Genomic DNA, 21,506 nt, shown 5'->3' on the forward strand with positions numbered 1-21,506 from the left:
AGCAGCAGTAATATATTCCTGTGGTAGCAGCATTTCTCACCACTCTGAAGGAGAGTAATAGAGCCCCAGTGCTTACAGGCAAAAACAACTTCCACAGAAGACAAAACAGCTCTTGTACACCAGAGCTCGAAACAATACAGGGGGGAATTTTTGATGTTCCTAAACTGTCATTTAGAAACAATCCATCATCCTTTATTAAAGCTGTCAAGAGGGGGATGAGTCACCTCGAGGGACTCACGCTTTATGTGTAAATTGTGATGAGAACATGTTTATTGCTGTGCTACCTGCACATGATACTGCAGCTTCCTGCTTTCCAAACAGTCAGAGATAGTGAGGAAAGGAGGGATTCACACAGCTGGATTAAAGAACTCACTCAGAACTCACTCAGAACTTCGTACCAGCTGTGAGGAGCGAGTGTGTCCATGCACACACAGGTAAGTGAGCAGGGAGAAGAGGGCAGGAATGGGGGATGAGAGGACGGGGAATGACTCCACAGCTCCCCACAGGGCACTGTGACTGGACCCAGTGGGGTGATTTTACACTGGGGTTTTGTAAATTATATTTTTGCCACTTTGGCTGAGCTACCCAAGTTCGGGTGTTCCTACAGGCCAGTGCAGGCTGGCTCCCTCTGCACAGGGGATTTTCCAAAGGAAGGACAGATTTTTTGCCCACATACTTAAATATTTGTAAAAGTGCTGAAGACTGGTGTTCCCTATAAACCAAAGTTCAACCTGTCAACTCAGGTTTTTCTGTTTTTCTGGTTCCTATCATTGTATCCTGACCAAGGAGGACTACCATCTCAGCATTGTTTGTCTAACTGGGATCAAACACAAGCCTTTTCCTTGCCCTCCAGCAGTGCATTCAGAGATTTGAACCCCCTCCCCACAGCACACCTTGAGAGCTGCTAAGCTCAGGATGTCTTGGCAGCTCAGTGTTACAGCAGAATAATTACAGATAAGGACACTGGGGACAACCAAAGTCAGTAAACACTTGGAGTTTCTTCCCAGCTAAACAAGGATGAAAAGGAGAAAAAAAAACCCCAATTATCTGTACGGAAAAGAAAGTTCTTAAAGATTCAGGTTCAGCAATGTTTGCCTTGGGAACTATTATAGCTCAGACCCTGTTCCACTTCACAGGGCAGGCTGGAGAGACCACGTTTTCAATGATGCACCCTCAGCTCAAACGGCAGGAAAACAAACAAGTGCCACAGGCAATGGAGACAGAGATAAACCCTCTCTCTCCATAAACACAGAATGAGGCCTGCAGGTCACAATTTCTGTGAGCAGCCTTGTAGAGTTCAGCAGTTCAGAAAACATACCAGAACCAGCCCCAAATGTTTGCTTTTCCTCAGTAAATTGTTGGTAGGAAATAAACACTTCCACAACAAAATGAATTCTGCCAGGTGCAATTTCAGTTTTGCATCAGTAAATTTTACACTCAAGAAACTGGAAAATTATCAACAGATATTGCAAATTAGCCCTGTTTCCCATGTAACCATTTTTCCCCTCAAACACTTTCCCAAGTAATAGCACTTCTTGTAATATTCAGAGGAAGACTGGAATGAAGTTTGAAAGTGGTGCTATGTGGAAAGGGGTACTTCTAGGAAGCCCCTTGGTAAGCAATGTACATTAATGCCTGGCCCCCTCTCATTTCTGCCTATTTCTACAGGACTTTTGCTTTCACATATATTGTTTTTTTTCCATGGACCTCTGAAGACAACACACACTCTCAAACTGAGGCTGGTTTTACATGTGAAATACTGTAGAGGTGGGAGCAAGCGATTTGTTTCCATCTATCTTGGTAGCTCAATGCCAAGTAATTGCATCCAAACTCCCTGCAAATCAGAAACAAGCCTAGGATCTCCCCCTTTGGATCTTCTCCATATGGAATATGGCTCACATCTGTGTTCAATCAAGCCAGTTGCTAAATGTCACAATGCCCTCATTCACAGGTAGCTTAAAGAACATTTAGCTCATAATAAAACAATCTGAACTCTGAAGCAGAACAGCTCTTCAGATGTGTGGCACTGTAAGTGTTCCTGTGAAGTATTTCTACCACAAACACACTCTCATGGACAGACACTGCATGAAAGGAGTCCACATGCCAGGCAGAGCCAGTGCCACGATTTTCCCTCGATAAGTAGATATGGCCCTTTCTCTATGGGAGTGTCCAAGGGCAACATGTACAGAAAAACTCTTTGTGAGCTGATTAATGTTCTATTCCTGCTCTCAAACAGATGGATTTCATTTGCTGTTTTCCCCTCATTCACGTTTTAATTCGAGCATTCCCAAAAAGCCCCGCCATGGTCAATGATCATTGCAATGGTGCGTGATCTGGCCTGCAAAAACTTTCATACCAGCTTCTCACCCTCTACATCTGTCTTTCAGTCACTGCAGCAAAGGTTGCATTTCTTCCCCTCCTTGCCAGGTATGAGCAAGTAAAGAAAAGAAAGGAATATTTAAGGTTATTTTCAGTGTATTCAGCATTTAGCGTTGGCATTGCTAAGAAAAAAAAATAATTATGTTTCAGCTCATGAATGAACAGAATGACACAGGAATACTGGTGTCTTAGGGAGTGGTGATTATGAAGACAGGATGGGCCTGTGGTGTAGCTGAGATCAAAACCCGAGCAAGCTTTGGAAATCAGGTTTGTGTCCTTGTCTTTCACAGGTCAGAGGGGCCCTGACAGCAGGGAGGTGTTCTCCAAGTCTCCTGTACTGCTCAGAAGAGAATAAACTGCTATATTTAGAAGAACAGATGGTTTGCACTTCCAACATTCAATGAAATACCCAACAGTCAGAGGAGGAGATGGCCAGGTTCAACACAGCTGGACAGTTTCAGGGTTTATACAGCCCTCTGGGCAGCCAGCTGAGCCCAGGAACACTGAAAAGATGCAACACTGAAGGTGGCTACCGTGGGCATTTCTGAGTACGTTTGTGTCATGATTTAACTCTCAAAAAAACAGAATGAGGAAGCTCAGACCTAAGTATTTCCTCTAACTCTGAGATGAAACACACAATGATTCCACAGAGAGTTCTCTCAAAGGATTTAGGACCATTTAGGACTAATAAAATAAATGCCTGCAGGGGTCAGCTGAATTGCATGGTGTTTTACAAGCCTGCACACAATGGCCTGAGCACTCTGACATCATCAGGCTGTTTTCCTGCAGGAAGCACTGCTGGCTGTGGGTGATGAAGGCAAAGCCCCAGTCCTCCTCCCTGCACAGTGTGCTTTACCCTGGGCTATGAACATCTGCCTGAAGACTTCCACGGTCATTCAGAGAGGTTCTTTGCAGTGCTTTAGCTCTCTGACAAGCTAATGTTTCCTGCAGTAAATACTGCCTTCTCCAAGCTGCTACACTTTTAGTGAGACGTTAAGCACTCATCAAAATTACCTCCCACCAGCTATACTCTAGTGCCTTGTAAGGTTCCAAATCCTACAACATCTGCCTGCATTTACTGGGCAAGAAGACTCATAAAATCTTGCATGCTTGTCAGCTGTGGAGGCACTTCAAGACTATCCAACCTGTTAAAGGAGAAGAAAAACTCAACCCATATGTACTTTTGTGGCAGATTGCTCAACTGTTTGCCATTAGGTGTAATGAACCCTTCTCCAAAAAGTCTTGTATTTCTGTCTGGAAGGGCTCAGACAGTGCAGGGAAGAGCACACTGCATTAACCTGGATGAAAAGTATCTACAGTGTTACACCACTTGACATCAGCAGCGTCTGGTAAAGGACATTGCTCCCAAAAGCATTTGAACACCTCTTGCAGATACTTTCAGATACAAAACCCATTCTAAATAAATCCATTTGTCTCCCACCACAATCCCATGCAGTCCTGTCAGCCTGACCAGGTGTTTGAGGGCACTCTGCATGGTGATATAAAGCACATTTCACAGTTCAGCTTTTCTGAGTCAAAGCTCTTCCCCTGCTCCTGGGGAGTACTCAACCCACAGAGCCTCGAAGAGCTTTAATAAGTGATGACCAAAGCAGCTTTAAGAGCCTGGCTTTTACCATCCTTTTGAGCTTGGTCATTTGTATAGCTCAATCCAGATCAACAATGGTGTTGAAAGTGCTGGGATGGTTTACAGTTACTCTCAGGATTTGAACCATGGCAAAGCAGTTAGATTTTACTGTACTCTGAGAAAGTGTTTTTAACCACTTCTATCTAACAATGCTACAGCTATAGAAGGAAATCACACTGGTCTGTTTTCAAAAACAAATCACAAGGAAATGTTTTGGGCCAAAAAGGGAACATCCTTACAGCAAGGATGTAGACTCTTTCTTGTTGAGAAAAAAAACAACCAGCAAAACTGACTTTATTTGGGTGACTCCATGGACACCAAAAAATAAAGATTCCCCCAGATGCAGTTTCACCCTGGACCCAATCCTTCACTGATGGATAACAAGACATGATAAAGGAAATCTGGATTTGCCTCCTCCTAGGCTAGTTAGTGGCCATGAACCTCCAGTTCCCAGGTCACCATTTAACTTGCCTTGTCACATCTACTGTCATGCCACTGGGGATAAAGCTTGCCCTGTCAGCACAGCTGTAATTTAGCAATTCTCTTTCTCTTGAGCAAAATAAATCTCCAAATACCAGTGGAAAAGAGGGAGCTGGTCAGCACATCTCCACTCTGACCCATTACTTAGCATCCCTGTAAGTCTCAACTGAGTTCTCCAGATCCAGGCACTGGTCTTGAGGCTTTTCCAGCCTCAGTGCTGCAGGGGTTCCAGGAGAAGAGCCACAACAATGTAAGAAATCTGACAACAGTAGAGTGATCCTTGTCCTGGTAATGACTTGTCAGCATCAATTAATCTGCCAGTTACAGACTTTGTACGTCAAATTTTCATCCTCATCTTTTTATCTGTGGTAACTCAGTGGGCTCCTCTTCACACAGTGCAGGTATTCTCAAGTTAAGGGGTCACAGTGCTGCAGTGCAGAAATGTCAGTGTTTAAACCCTGCCAATACAAACAGAAGGGGCATCCAAACTACAAATAAAAAGGCCCATGCAAGAGTGTTATCCACTGCCAGCAGAGCAGTTCAGAAACTCCTGAGCTGCACAGCCTGTGCTGACTCAAGCAGGGTCAGGCTGAACTTGTCCACAAACACCATCCCAGTCTCTCATCAAATAGCTGAATTCTGTGTTTTCCACCACAGCATTACCTCACACAGTGCTTGGAGATGAGATACAACAAAAGCAGTACCAGAACTGCACAGCATCATGAATCTGATGTTTCCTAACCTTCAAATGCTTGACTATGCAGGTATGATGTTCCTTGATACAGATGTTTATATGTAATTTTACACTAGCTCTTCTATTGCCTTCTAGACATTTTCAAAATCATTAGGTAAACTGAATCAATTATTCAGTGAAGCTTCCATAACATTTTAGCATATTCTTTGCCAACTGCACTGTAAGCTGAATAATCAAGGCCAAGTTCATGATTTCCCAAGCTGTTACTATCCTATGGTTTTGGATTTTTTTATATCCTACAGAAGCAATGAAAATAAAATCCACAGAGAAGTCTCTATAACATCCAAACATCTCTGTGACTGTTTTCTGTGTTGATTTTGCACATTAATCCACATTTTGAGATTTCTATCTGACTTCCACCAATGCTCCTGAGACAGTCAAGCAGCATGTGAGGGAAATGTAACTTCTTTCTTCTCTGCAGATTCCCCCTTTCTCACCACACAAACTTTTCTCTGTATTTTCCTTCTCTTCCCTTTACTACTGCCCCTACCTTACTGCTTCTCTCTGCCACAGCTGCTCCCATCTCCCCAGTGCCACCTCTGCAAGCCTGGCAACAAAGTCACACAAAACCCTCAAGGAGACACAAGACACCTCCAAAATAAAAGCTCTGCCTCAGAGAAGATTCCTGCTTTGACTGTACCAGTTAATATTTAATTTCCATTAAATGGCAAGAGGTGGAGCAGAGCTTTCCCCTTGGGCAGCAGTAGCACAGCTCCTTGCAGCCTCCAGTGCATCACTGTCAACACCTTTGCCTCTCCCACGGACTTCCCCTCTCCTAGAAGTCAGCTCCTTTTAAAACAAAGTAAATGGAGCACAGTCAGCCCCTGGTGTTTAAAAATCTTTGAAAGGGAGACTGTGCTGTTATTCTGAGGAACCTTGTATTTACACTGCAAAAAGTGAGGTCTGACCCCTCCTGCAGAGAGGCCTCTCCCTGCTGCCCCCACCACGGAGTGGAGCACAACTTTACTGCCACGCTCTGAGACTGCCATTAATGCAAACCAGCTGTCCAGCAGAAGCTTTTGAAAGAGGCTGCTCCTTTTCTACTGAGGTTTTAATTTTATCAATGTAAGGCATCTGAGTGACAGGCTGCTGAGAACATGCTCTCACTTTATTTTTGGGGCTTCACATGGACTCACGATCTGGATGCCAAAGTGTGATCTACATTTCTCAGGTGTAGATTGAAATTTCATCACTATTTTCATCACCAACTACTTCAAGAATCAAGTTTAAAACTAAACATGGACTTCCTTTGCAAAATTCAGGCAGGCAGAGGTAACTGTTCACACCAAATTGGTATTTATGACCTCATATTGAGTTTTTAACACACAAATTGGCACATAATTGTAAGAAATTCTGGCATCTCTTAGAAAAAAATTTGTCTAGATTATCCAGATATCAACAAGGGTCAAAATGTTTTCAGCATAAGAAAACATTTTAATTGATTAATTATTCAGATTTTACTTGTTCTCAGGCCAGGAGAACAATTCATAACCAATTCATTCTACAAACATAAGCAATATATATATAATTAATCAATTTTAAACCAGTGTTGCACAAAAGAAATGCTAATTTCTATTCATTCACTATTTCACAGCTCATCAGAAGGCCTCTGCAAAGAAAACAAATGTTCAGCAGTAGCAAAGAATTTCACTGCATAGGTCTTTGGTCCCAAATTTATGTCTGTCCCAAGCTCAACACTGTTCTGCAATTCCTTGGCAAAGGAAAGTTATCCCAGTTACATAACTGATTTTTCCTTTGTAATGTAAAAAGTATTTTGTGGGTAGATAGATTTGGATATTAAAAAACCCCAAAAAAGCAGTCAAATCTTTTCCTGCCCAACAACAGCATCCACAGTGGTCTTTGGCCACAGCTTCAACTGTTGTGCAACTTCATACTTTCATGCCAGCTGTCATTTCAGCAATTATAACTGAAGAGCAAGGCATTGTCTAGGAATTAATGACAAGCTGAGAAGAGATGGCCTAATGTGCAATCAAGGGGTAGCACATGCTCTTGCCACCACAGGAAATGCTCTATAAGCTGGCTGTTATTGCACTCTCTGCAGAGCTGATGGGTTTCTGGGCTAGCTAATGTGCTGGCACAATTTTCTCTTTGTATTTTACATAGCTCACTAAATGCTAAGTTTCTTATATTCCAAAGATTTCTCCCCCACCCTCAGCAACAAGCAGTTTCCTCAGCTGCCAGTTAAGACTGTAAGTTTTTGGGGGCATAACTGGAAGATAATCTTTGTGTCTCATGTTCAATTTCTATCATTGAATAATAATTTTACAAGAAGTCTGAGCACATCACTGAATGCCTAATTGCCAGAAAATGTAAACTTAGAAAAATGCGCAAAAACGGCAAAAATATACTTCTAACATCAATCCCAGGGTGTTTGGTGATTTGGTGCTGTAATTGAACACTTACATGAGGATTGATTAAGAAATGAAATGGACCTTGAAGAAACATTTCTTTCCCAGCGTGACAAATTTACCACTTTAAAGGCAAAAACCTAATGCAAGCTGTTACCTCCTCTCCAGATTCATGACTTTAAAAGTGAGTGCCATCTCCAGTCTGGCCACATGCATATTTCAGATCTCTTCATTACGAAACAAATAATTTTCTAAATGTAATAATGACATGGATAAACCCTGTACACAGCACAGGTTAAAGAGAAAAAAATAAGAGAGGAAAAAAGTCACTCCTTCAGAGCAAATACATGAATACCAGATTTCAGTCTGAATGTTACTTGAGGCCTGATGTATGAATACCAGTCTGAATGTTACTTGAGGCCTGATGATATCCACTGTTACTTGGCAATTAAAATCTTTATTTCAATCCACAGTACCTTTGCAATATGGTTTTGTGTCACTTTTATGAGCTATGGAACTTGCTAATCACATCCTCTATATTTATATATATGTGTGACACATTGCATTAGCTATTTGGCTAACAAACTCTTCCACAATCAATTTAGTTTCATGCTAGGGAAGCATGAAAATAGATTTCCCCTTCTGGCTGGCTGTAAAATAGCTCTTCTTCTTTACCACTTACTGACCAAAAGGATGTTACATCTTCATTTTTGCTCTTTGGTGGATCCTGTTCTCGCTCAAGGACCAGGATACAACGGACAGCTGGAGTTCAGGATGAAACCTGACATCACCTGTGTTTGTACTGCAGACAAACAGACCTGGACAGGGAGCAGAATCTGCCTTCAGAGGTACCATTCACTGCCCACAGCCTGCCAGTGCTGCTGCCAAACAAACACCAGAGGGAACAAACCAGCACCAACCAAGGACAGCATTTGTCCTAGACCTGTGAGACAAAAATTTGTCACCCAAGAGGCTGTCTATTCCTTGGTGAGTGGTATAACACCTACAACGGGAACTTATTTGCTGCTGTAACTCCTGTCTGAGGGGACAGTGAGGAGGAATCACGAGGGCTGAGCAATCTGACCACCCACCCTCACCCACAGATGAGATCATTATGTTGCTCTGGGAGCTGGTCCTCACTGGAGGCAAACAATAACAACTTATTTCACTTCTGTACCTGAGCTATTAACTCTTTACAATACTTGCAGAGAACAGCTTACAAAATACATTTTTTTCCTTGCACCTGATAATAGAAAACTGAGCAGCAGTTGGAGGCACCTTTTCTTGCTGAGCCCCTGACCATCACCCTCTTCACAATCTCTCTTCCCCCATGATGCAAAAAACATTTTATCCTTGAACTGGGAGTCAGAAACGTGACTCTTAAAGCCCCCCATAACTTTTTAATAGAAATATATTAATAAAAGTTTGTCCTTTTCAGCTGGTTTAGCCGATCAGCAGCAAAGCCCCAGTGGCCCTGGGGCTGGGTGGCACAGGCAGGGATCACCTCCCCACCCCCAAGTGCTGTGGCGTGGGAAAGCCCTGAGCACACATTCCTCAGTAGCACTCAGCACAGGAAGGCTCCTTCTCCTTACTCAAACCTTTCACTAGCACTCAGCAAGGTAAATAAACCATGCAGCCAGGGAGCTTCACACTGCTCCTCTCACAAGCCAGCAGAGGAAGGGTGGAAATATTTGTTTACAGGAAGACACATTTACTCCTGCTCCCTGTGCCTTGGAGAAAGCACCTGCCACTTGCAGAAACTGTTTTCTTTTGTGCTAAAGGCTTACTGAGCTGGCTGGAATGATCTTCCTGGAATAAATATGTGAAGAGAAGTGATTTTTCCTAATACCACAGCATGGCCCTAGGGCACATTCATGCTCACACACACAGCTCTCCTCAGCCTCTCTTGGTACAACTCATGGCTGTATCACTGCTGCTTGCAAGTGGAACATTTTCAAGCACTGATGCACAAAATTTGCTTGTCTAAACCTCCTGACAATGGGGACACCTTAAAAACCTCAGTCCTAATAAAGTCAAGAGTCTGTCTTCTCGAGAGAACACATGTGGAAATAGGACCAGAAATAGGCAGAAGTCCAGGTGACCAAAACCCCCAAACCCACAGGCCTCCTTTTTCTTTTTTATTTTCTTCTTTTTTTTGGTGCCACATCCATCACAGGTCTCATCAGCATGTACTATGAGTATTCAAGCCCCAAAAAGCACCTTAGTGATAATGTGCCCTAACGAAACTAACAGGTGAAGTCTCAGCCACGGGTCAACTCTTAGTCTTCAGCTTTCTTAGATAATATCTGGAATAAAATAGATTTTACCCTGTTTTCTCTCTTTTCATAACTGTTCAGGACTTTAGTTGGTCTCAGACTTAAAATAAAAGTGGATGTGTATGCTCACCTTTCACTTTCAGGATTGAGAAGAATTAAAAAAGAGTTTTGCAATGGGAACAGCTAAGCATAATGTCACGAAAGGGCCTTTTGCACAAAACCCTCAACAACATCAAAAAGCAAAGTGATCTCTCTCCCCTTCAACAGCTTCTACAAGAGTTTGGGAAAGCCATACAATTCCTCTTTGGTTTTCCAGCCCTTGGAAAATCTCAGAGGGATGGACAAAGCCAATGCAGAGCTTTATCCTCGTGTGCATTCATCTCTCCTCAAGCAGAGTCACTCTCATTTTTCTTAGTATCAAAGTATCAGGCTGTTAAATAAATACTAGTAGGGAGAATATGCAGCAGTTTAAGCACAGAGCAGTTTGTTCAGGTCAGCAGAAGGCAGAAAGAAGCATAATACTGACAGGACTGCTTGCATGAAGTGTAAAACCACCTTTGTTTTGCTTCCATCAGAATGCAGGAACTCACACCAACACAACAATCCCACGTATGCAGTCACAGAACTAATTAAGAGAAAGAAAACACAGTTTCTGAAGAAAGACAAAGCTTATATTGATCATAGGTGAAATTCTGCTAGGACATAACACTGTTAAATCCAGTCCCTCAGCCAGAAATCAATGCCTTGATGAGCAAAACAGATCAAGCAGAGACTTTACCTCCTTCCCTGCGCTGACTGCCTGCACCTAGAAGCTTTCCACAGCAGCTGTGGGAGGAGAATGGGTCCAGCACAGGGCTGTGAGTGCCCCAGGTGACCCTGTGAGTGCCCCAGGCTGTTGGGAAGGATGAAAGTTTGACAAGAACTCTCACAGATATGTGTGCTTAGCAGAAAGATTTTTAAATGAAGAGTCTGATGAAGGAATAGAGATGGAAGCAAGTTTTGATATAGAAGAAAAGAATTGCTGAGCCAGTCTTACTGGCTAACCAAAGGATGCAAAGGGTGTGTTAGTTAGAAGGGGTTTTTATGGCTCAGAACAAAGGATAAACCCACCTCAAACAAGAAGATGTTCTTACCAAGCAGAAAGATAGCACAGGCTAACAAGCCAGCAAACATTGCAAGTAGAAAAAAGGTCTCAGAATTTTCCACTGCAAGAAAACTGAAAAACAACTTCTAGCTTAATCTGTAATGTACTAACTTTTAGTGATTGGAGAGCGGTAACATGAATATGGTAATTATAGTAGTTATGATAGGCTATAGGTAATAGCTGAAGTATAGATTGGTTCTACTGTGTTAAGATGCTCAGCAAAGAAAAGTATATAATGCAAGGGAATCAAAACCAAAGGGTCTCCAGGCCTGCCTGCAGCTAGAGCTGACAGCTGTAGGCACAGGCTCTGTCACCCACCACCCTGGACTGCTGTGAAATCTTGGGTACAATAAACTGCATTTTGAAGAGCCCCTGGAGTCCCACATCCCTCATTATGGCTCTTACACCAGGTGACCCTGTGAGTGCCCAGGTGACACTGTGGGTGCCCAGGTGGCCCTGTGATGCCCCAGGTGACCCTGTGATGCCCCAGGTGATGCTCACTCACCGTGCATCTGGTAGGTGTAGGGCGCCTGTCCCGCCCCGGGCGCGCTGAAGCCGGAGCCGTAGCTGAGGAAGCCACTCTGCCCTGGAGAGTGGCTCAGGCTGTCCTCTGTCTTAATGCCTTGGGGAGCCAAGAGCAAAACATGAGTGCTTGGCATGCAAAGATGGACAAAAAGCAGCTGAAAAAACCCCAAACCCACAGGTCTCCTTTTTCTTTTTTCTTCTCTTTTTTTTTTTTTTTTTTTTTGGTGCCTCATCCAACACAGGTATCTTCAGCATGTACTATGAGGTATATTAATGATTTTTCAGCTGGATTTTAACCTAATAAGCTCTCTTTTTTTACACTTTATTTCACACACATACACATATTAGAGATATATCTATCTAATATGTATATGTGATATATATCAGTTATATTATATTATATATATAATATAGCATAATATAATATAACATAACATTACACACACACACACACATAGATATAGATGTATATATGTATGTGTGTGTGTGTTTTAATTATTTGCATTACCCAAACAGGTGTCCTAACAGCCAAACAAATTAATCCCAAATTTATTTGTGATTTATTAATTTATTTGAGTCAGCTACATCCTGTATCTACAACCAAAAGCACTTTTGCTAGGATGGGTAAACAGCCATGAATAGTACTGTTCTCAAAAGCAATTTCTGAACATATCACTTTGTTATAGAATTGAAGAAACTCTTGTTATAGAATTGAAGAAACTGACACATAAGCTTCCAAGAGTTATCAGATGCAAGCAATGATTGACAATGGAACAGGACCTTCAGCAAAATAACCTCAAGATTTCTGTTCTCAAAAGAGTTATTTTTTACTTGCATCGTATTTTCAGCTTTGATATCAAAACATTTATTGGCAAGTCTTACAGGAGGGTTATCATCTACTCAATTGGATATAACATACAGTTCAGGAACAACAGGTAAGCCCTGAAGCCACAAAAATCTTTTCATTTCTAAAACTAGGCAATTAAACTGACAATTTACAGGGGGAACAACAATAGTTGAATTAAACATTGCAAGATGAAACCCTTGCTGGTAATGAAAGGAGTTGATATTTTATTCTGAGATGCTGCTGAGATTGTACAGCTGTATTATTAAAATAAACAGCTCAAAGGTGCAACACATTATGAACCCTCTGGGCGTGATCCTACCCTCCTTTGCATCCTATTTGCACAACAAAAGATGGCCAATGGACACTCCCTGGGTGCTGGGATTAAAAAAAGACCCTGCTGATGTTTGGACATTGGATTTACACACTTTCCATGTTGTTGTCATCTTCTAGCACTTGTAGACAAGTTGAATTCAGGTGCCTTTCCCCAAGCATGCTCATTTCTAGCTTAACTAGAAGCAGCAAGTCTGTGCTTGCTCAGGTTTGGAGTAAGCTCTCCCAGATAATGTTTTCTTTTATAAAAATCACTTATAGGTTTTGGTGAGAAGAACTGCGAAGAAGTTTGAGCACAAGCTGATAACAAGATGGCTGTGAAAGGCAGAAAGTTTATTTGGACAGTGAGGGGACAAATTCTGCAAGTGTGGGGCTTCATCACTGCTGGGGAAGAGAGGAGTGTGCAGAGAAGCCCCTCTCCCCAACACCCCCTGCTTTTCTATTCCATCAGCACTCCACAGGCCAGCACTCAACCTGCCCACCCCAGTTACAATTAATCTTCAGCAAATGGGCCTCTTTGGAAGCCTAAAAATTATTGTCAGACAGCAAAATACCTTAGCACCAAATTAATTTCCACATAATGTTCTGTTTTGTCTAGGAGCTGGCCGAGTTTTATTTTTTGTGCCTAAAAACAATACTGCTTCATTGTTCTTGGTTGTCAGCCAGGTGGAGTTTTTCATGTGCTGTGCTGAGTATCATCGAGAGGGTGTACAGGCTGGGGGAGGGAAATCAGTGCTCAAGGATGCTAAGAGGTCACCCACAGGATTTATAAGCAGCATATGGGCCTGACACATGTATGCCCTAAAGCCTCCAGGCAGTAGCAAATGGCTCTGCTTTCACCTGCTCTAACAGAACAACTGCTCAGGGTTTTCCTTGGAAGTCAGCCAGCTGATGCAAACACACAAACAGCTCCAGGAAAGGGTCTCTAAACATTCCTCTCATCATCCTGGTAGAGCTTTGGCTCTGCCAAGGCCACTTCCCCAGCCTTCCAGAATGCTGCATGAAATTCCCCATCAGTAAAAGCTTTGTCTGTATAAAAACCTCTTATTGGGAAAAGATACCGTATTTGCCAAGTAAACAAAGGTGTTAAAGAGCACAAGAGAAAACAGGAGTGGAAACAAAACTATGAAACCATTTTAATGGTGCAAGACTCAGCCCTCACGGGAGCAGCCAGAAGGAGGAAGCCCAAAGTTTTCTGTTAAAGAGCTGCACCTAAATAAGAGCAACATCTCTTTGGTCTTTAGGAGTGGAAAGAACTTCTGGCTTCATCAAGAGCTCAGTATCCCCACGCAGAGCTTGAGGACACTTAGGGCTTGGTGTAGCAGGCATTCCTCTGTCAGGAGTGCTGGTTTAATTAGCTGCCCCAGCTGCTCCTGCCCAGCACTGTCTCCCCACAGCTGTTGGCAGGGCTGTGCAGAAAAGCAGGGAACAAAGCTGACTGGGGTTAGAAATGCTGACTGCACATACAGCCAGTAAGTGTCCATTTAAACACAAAATGTCTTCCAAAACCAAGGTACTCTGTAACATCTCACCCACGCCTTATTCTGCTCTGCATTTTGGTTCTTCTGCAATAATATACACAGAAATTTTCTCAAAGTAGCTTGTGTTATTGAAATTTCAGGAGGAATCAAGGATGGCAAAGAGTAGTTTTCATAAATATCATATTTACTTTGTCTTGACAGTGAATCATGGGAACACTCATGAGCTATTACTCCCTAAGTGGCACATCCTACTGAGCCTGAATTTCTCATAGTCTACTACTGACTGGCTCCAAACGTACCTACTTTGCAAAAACATAACCCATGATATGACAAGCTGATAGGTTTAAAGCTGGCGTAGTTCAAAGGAAACCCAACATTTTTGAAGTCAGACTTTCCTCTAAGCCTAACGTTGCTGAGACACAAATGACACTTCAGTGTAAAACTTAAAGACTCCAAATCAATTTTGCCAGCAGCAGGAGGACAATGTCCTCACAGGCACCAGGACTGTGGGGTACTCACTGTAGGAGGGGATTCCGTAGGGCTGGCCCGGGGGGGGATAGGCAGTGTAGGCAGCAGCCTGCTGGATTCCCGTGCTGTACTGAGCCTGTCCATAGGCTGCCATCGTGGGGAAGGACGGGACTGTCACTATATGGGGATAATGTCTATTCAGAACAAGAAAACAGAAGGGTTTAAGGCAATAGTTACTGCACATGGTCTTCTAGAGCACAAGCAGAACAGTTCTAGACATCTCGCTAAAGTAACGTTCAACACAGGATGCTGAATATTTTGGGAATTGAGTGGACTGAAGCAGAAGTTTGTTTTGTGAACTATCAGATTAAGCCACCTAAATGCACGGCAACTTTAAGACAGTGCAAAATACATGCAAGTTAAAAAAATAAAATAAAGTCAACACTGATTTTTCATGTTTCATTTTGAGTTTGCCGAACAAGTGAGTGAGATGGGAAACCTCAGACATTTTGACATATCTCCTCTGTGGTTACTCATAAACACAACAGTATTCAAACTGATAAGGTTTGGATACCCAGAGGTACAAAACCACAGTTCACAGTACCTCAAACCTTATTTCACTCCATAACCAAGAAGATTAAGAACCAGCTACTTCCCTGTGCCAGAGACGTGTGGGGGAACAGGTGGATGGGCTTAGGGCAGATGTTCTTTAAGGTGACAGAAGTCTGCACAAAATGGCTGTTCAGCAAAACGGGGATTTTAAATTACAGCACTTGGCACGAGCACTCACTTTGTGGTGTACAGATGGAGAGGACACTGCGGTGCTGCTTTGCTGCTGCCTGGAAAACATAATTAAAGGGTCTTAGATTTTCATTGTGTTCTGCTCTGTGGCCAAGCTGATACAATTGTTTTTACCACTGCTGGTTTGAGAAAAATATACAGGAATCAAAAGACTTTTTATTTTTTAGTTAATATTCCCAAGCTGAGGTAGGTAAGAAAGATATTCTCTGCTTCACAACAAATATAAATTTAGTTTTTAATTGAGAGTGATACCAGTTGATTGAACTACCAGTTTCTTCTTCTCATGGGACTGATATCAGTCATGAAGCTGGGCTTTGAAGCAATGACTCATATGCTAAAGGCTATAAAAGCCAATACTATGATTGCTGAAGTGATTTAAGCTCACTGTACATTTTGATCTTTTGCTTTTTTTGGTACTCTCCTAGACCATGACTCACTTTCTTTAATGTCCATTAAAATATATCAAATAATAGTAAATATTAAAAATACAACATCATAAATCTCCTTAATTTGACTTTTTTGAGTTAACTATAGCATACCTTATTGAACTACCAGCAATCAAAAAAATTACATCAGTAGAAAATCTATCATGCAACTTATATGTGCAAGATGCCTTCTAATGGACTAAACAATTGTGTGCTGTAACACTACCAAAGAAAAATGTGCCACCAGCTTTATTTAGAGATAAATTTATATTTACCAAATTAAAAACTAAAAACAAACAAACAAGCAAAGCTAAATTAAAACCTGCAAGTTGTACTGAAAATGTCATACCAAAATACCACCATGTGCATTTTGCAGGTTGCCTCCACAGTGCCATCCAAACTTTGCTCCTCGGTTCCTGGCTGGAGCTGTCATTAATTCAGCACTACAAATGCCAAAACACTCTCACAATCATCAATAATGACAAGCCACAACTGATTCAGGCTCTGTGTGTCCTGTGCATCAATGCACACACCAGACTCACTGCACATGGCTTCTGCAGCCACCTCAGTGACCAAAGCAGCACGACCTCCTTTGTTCAGACATTGGTCAGCTGGCAAATTAAACATTTAAACCATTTTTCATTTAATGAAATATGCAAGCACATATGAAGTCTAAATGCACGCAAACAGTTCTATGGGTTTGGGCAATTTGTGCTGTAAACATGGACAGAATGACCAAAAAGATCCAACATGCTCACATCTGAAATGTTTGTTCTTTCTGATTTAGATCTCTTGAATTTGTTTTTCACACACAACCCTTTTTCACAACATTTTACATGGCTTGATCATTTTATGCTATAATACAGAGATTACATCAAACTATTTTTAACAACAATGCCATTTAATCTGTAACTTTTTAGACTAAACTTCAATAAAAATTGCATAACCATGAGTCCTTGCTAAAATAATAATTACTAGGTATCATTTTTTTTTTAGAATGTTAATTTATGTAATTAATGATGAAACCTCTACACGCATAATCACTGACAGGATCGCCCTAATCACTGACAGAAACAAAACCAGAAAGACTCTTCAAACTCCTGCAACCCTCCCACACCTTAGAAAAGTAAAATCCACCTGCAACCCTACCTTGCTTTCTGTACCTATAAAACGTGGTACAGTAATCTATTTCCCAAGCAACAGGCAGAGAGGTTTAGTTTAATATACTGACAATGGACAGTGTTATAAAAATGCACATATTATTGACAAAGGATAATGTTATACACACAAAAAAGACTGAGTTTAAAACCAAAACTGGGCTTACCTGAGTCACCATCAAACTCACTATGAAAAATTTGCTTAGACTTACCTGAAAGACAACAGTTTAGAAAATTAGATTTTCAGACTGTGAAAACAAGAACTACACCATTTCTGTCTGTCCCTCATTACCTAACAGAACTCAACTGAAGAAATAAACATTTTTAAATTCATTTCTTTAATTCTTAATGGCTTTTACCCAAAAAACCAGCAGAACAGTTTGAGCACAAGCCTCATTTCTTTTCTCTTTGAAAAACACCACAGCATCAAATTTTTATTTTGGAACAGAGTAAATAAGTTTGCCAAGAATGCCAAGTAGGAATTTACTGTGTGTGTAGCATATGCAATATGCTACTGTCACTGACAAGAAAAGGCAAAGTTGATCCTACAGGCAAAATGTGCAAATTATACATTATATATATAATATTTCAATTACATTGAAAATTATATTGATAAAACTGCACATCTCATGACAAGCACCCATGGAAACAACAGACCAGACACCTACATGGACATCTAAATGAGTAAGTACCATGACTAGACTTGCTAAATTTAATACTTTATGTGTAATGCAGAGCACAAATTTGTGTGCATTTATTACATGAAGAGCTCTGTCAGTCTGAGAATTATCAAACACACAAGTATTTTCCTGTTCTTCAAATTAACCACAAGTATTTTCAGGGGAAAGAGCACAATCTTGGTAGCACAGAGGATCATTCTGTAGAAAAAACACCATAATATTTCTATAAGAAACAAATCAACGTGAGCTGTCACTGGCAAAGTCGGGTCCAACAGTAGCTCCTGTCCTGGCTCTTATTTATACCCCATAACAAAAAACAGTTCCTGCACCAAGACTTTTACAAAATTATGTACCTAAAAATTATTTCTAGCTGTAATCTTTTCTGCAAACAGCACCATTTAAAAGGATGTTTCCTTTAGGCTGTTTTCCCTTCTGCTGCTCTTGTAAATAGGCAGCCACGATGGGCGTGATTTAACCATGCAATTCCTAATGCCTGAGCAAACATGCAAACAAAACATCTCCTGGTCTTCCAAGAGCCTCTAAATGAAGGGTTAAACATACTACTAAAACATAATAGCCAGTGCCTTTTCCTACCTCCCCTCTAACAGGAAGGCTGACAGATCCTGACCGCAGCAAACAATAGCTGGGATTGTACTAGCAAGAACTAGTTCAGCTGCATCACTTGCCAATAATTTTTCTAGCAGATTTAACATTCTTCTGTTTCCTTCACTTGAACAGTACGATGGGGCAGGGGGGAGAACATAAATTTCCACCAGAGCCTCAACCACTGAAAGAATTTGTCCCTGGTACCTGCCAAATGTGGAACTCCAGAGCAGGGGCCAGCAGGGCTAACCATTAGGGGATGGCAGCAGTGGTCTCAGAGCGATGCAAACTGGGCACAGAGCTGCTTTGGCAGGAGGTTTTCAGGCTGCTCAATACATTTCTGGGCCTGGGAGCCCCCACGGCCCCCACATTAATATCAGCAGCAGCACAGCCACCAAAGCCCAGGGCTCACGTTCACATCACCACTGGGGCTCCAGCAAAAACTACCAGGTCTACACAAAAGACAGTTTACACCTGCAATTCTTCCAGTGGAACAAAAATCTACACATGCATGCGTGTAAATGCAGGCACCAACTATACACAGATATAGATTTACATATGAAATATTTCTATCCCATTTGCATTCAAGCCATTATGCAACTAAAGGATTCAACCAGAACTGGTGAGTATACAAAAAAAGAAAGCCCTCAAAAATCTCAGTTGCTCGCTATACTATAGAACTAATTGCCAGAAGCAGAGGCCTTGCAGTGGCCAGATCCCTTTGGTAACATATATTCATTTATTTTATGTTAAGCAGCAAACAGCAAGCAGAAGAGCAGCCTACCTTCTATGTCATCTGGAGCCGTGGCATAAATGTGAGAAAGGTTAAGCTTCAGTCTGTCAGGGCACTCTCTATTTACAGTCAGGCTGGGTGATATCACTAGATCTAGCATTTCCTTATACCTGAAGGAAAACAAAGGAAAAATACAATTTATTCATTAATTATGCATGCTTACTAATGATTCAATTTTTTTTCCCTAAGAGTATAAATATTAAAGCTGATTACCTAAACCCAGGCTTCATATAAATTCCACATAATAACATTCACTAAAGTTTTCATCAAAGGGAAATGCTGAATTAAAATGCAGTACTTGCTTCCTTGGAGATTACACCCATCTGATTAATGATTTCCCTTTCTGCCTGGATTTTACCACACAAAAACAAAATTCCAGATCTCTCATATGCCATCAAAGCAAGAATATACACACCAGTGTCCAGTGAGGCTGCAGAACAGACTGTAACAGGCTGAAATGAAGCTGAGGGCAGTTAAGATCATTAGCGAGTCTTACAAGGTAATAAAGTCAGGACTGGTGACAGGATCAGTTTTCCAGGGGACACCCAAACCAAGCACCCCACTACAATGTCCTGGCCATTAGGTGGCAGTGATACAAGGACAGTCCCTTTCACATCAGCAACCTTCTCTGATGCAACCAAAACCTTCAAATTAACAACATCTAGGACTTGCATCTCTGAAGAAAAACACAATTCTTCATGTGTGCACATGACCTACACCACCATGACAGCTTACAACCTCTGCATTACACCAACAGTCCAGAAACAAGGACTAAATCCTTATTTCAGACCTTATGTATAAAATCAATAGGTCTATTCCTGTACACACCACCCTTTTCAATTCATGTGCCCACCTGCAGCTACAGACCCGTTCAGCTGCTTGCTTCCTTTGGAAGTGTTGGATGTTTTGGACGGGTACAAAATATGTCATTAAGTGCACAGATTCACACTCCTATGTTTTGGTGAAGACAATGGGGTGAGTACAATAAGGTCTGGTACATTTGATACCTGCACAACTCCTTTTATGCAAGGCAGGTTTCCTTGAAACCTTCACTCCCATCACATTCTCCCCTTGTTCCCTGTGCAACCATTGCCTGCATCTAAACTGAAGAACCCACTGGGCAAAGAAAACCTGGAGCTAAATTTCTCAATTAATTGTCTTTATTTCTTTTTAAATACACACAATGCAATGGAAACCTATTTGGATTTTCCAAGACTAAACTTGCAGCTTTTGGTTCAAGCCCAGAACAGATGATGAACAGACAACTCAAAGATTCTGTGCTGTTCTTTGCTTTCCATGGCCACACAGAGCACAACCTCAGCTCAGCTCCCTGGAAGTCACTGGGTGGAATTAGGGCTGTTAGGGGAAAGCATAACTGTGCTCTTGGACAGAGCAAGAGCTGATGGGGGAGAGGGAACATGGTGGTGAGTGGATCCTGGCTGAGCTTGCTCAGGCTCCCTTCCCTCATCACTGAGTGTGCCTGCCAAGGCAGCTGGCACATCCCTGCTCCCAGGCTGGCACCTCCCTGAGCTGGACTGGGCAGGCAGCACCTGGCTGCTCACAACCCACAGCACACCTAAAACACCCCAGAGTTACAGAGAGCAGCACATAAAGCTGAAATCGTCAGGCTTCTGCAATACCCATCTATGTGTTCTGGGAGAAGCCAAGAGGTTTGTTTTGATTTTCTGTTTAAATACCCCTGTATGGCTTTACCAGCTTTGAGAAACAGAAAACCACAAACTTTTTATCTGAATCTCCCCAATCCCTTTTACAAAGCCTGTGAGGGAGGACAAGTATTGTTAAGAACAAGCACAAACCAGATCATTTCATCTGTAACTAAACAGCAAAACCAAAGCTAAATTCATTTTCGCTTTCTCACCTGACAGCTGCCCAGACAGAAAAAACATGAACTCTCTGTGAATTCACAGAATAGGCTGAAATGAAGAGGCATAACCATGAACAGTGCCCACAACCCCAATCCCCCTGTCTCCAGGTGGGATCTGGGATCTGCCTCCCTTGGAAATCCATGTGGGTATCTCATCACCAACACAGCCTCAATTCCTGAGGCAGGTAAAGTCTTCCCAAATATGTGCCATGAAGGGGACCTTATAAATGACCAGTGTGGTAGAAATGCTCTGGATCCAACACTTGTGTCATCCCTTTGTCCCCAAGCGCTATCAGCTTCAGATCTGCTAAGGAAACCAGAGCAGCATAAAAATCAGCCTTGCTCTGCAGCTGCATCTTTGCTGCTAGAGGGTCTCAAAGGGCTCCACCTTCAGATGTGTCCTTGTAAGAGGAGCACAGCTGGCTCCCCTCCCGGCCTTAGAGAGAGAAAAGCTGAAAATGCAG

The 21,506-nt window shown here is 42.0% G+C and overlaps 1 protein-coding gene across 1 annotated transcript in view; it reads right to left on the bottom strand.

Annotated features, from left to right (window-relative positions):
* The window catches only part of EYA2 (EYA transcriptional coactivator and phosphatase 2), an 88,173-nt gene that overhangs the window by 30,836 nt on the left and 35,831 nt on the right, over positions 1–21,506 (bottom strand). The window contains exons 2-6 of the mRNA XM_031057980.1: positions 19,149–19,267; positions 15,489–15,537; positions 14,750–14,892; positions 11,552–11,669; positions 7,135–7,142 (exon numbers count right to left, since the gene is read on the bottom strand). Coding sequence (XP_030913840.1) covers positions 7,135–7,142; positions 11,552–11,669; positions 14,750–14,892; positions 15,489–15,537; positions 19,149–19,257 — 427 coding nt within the window. The 5' untranslated portion in view covers positions 19,258–19,267. The remainder of the gene's footprint in view (positions 1–7,134; positions 7,143–11,551; positions 11,670–14,749; positions 14,893–15,488; positions 15,538–19,148; positions 19,268–21,506) is intronic.

The sequence above is a fragment of the Geospiza fortis genome, unplaced genomic scaffold (genome assembly GCF_000277835.1).
Source record: "Geospiza fortis unplaced genomic scaffold, GeoFor_1.0 scaffold188, whole genome shotgun sequence".
Lineage (NCBI taxonomy): Eukaryota > Metazoa > Chordata > Aves > Passeriformes > Thraupidae > Geospiza > Geospiza fortis.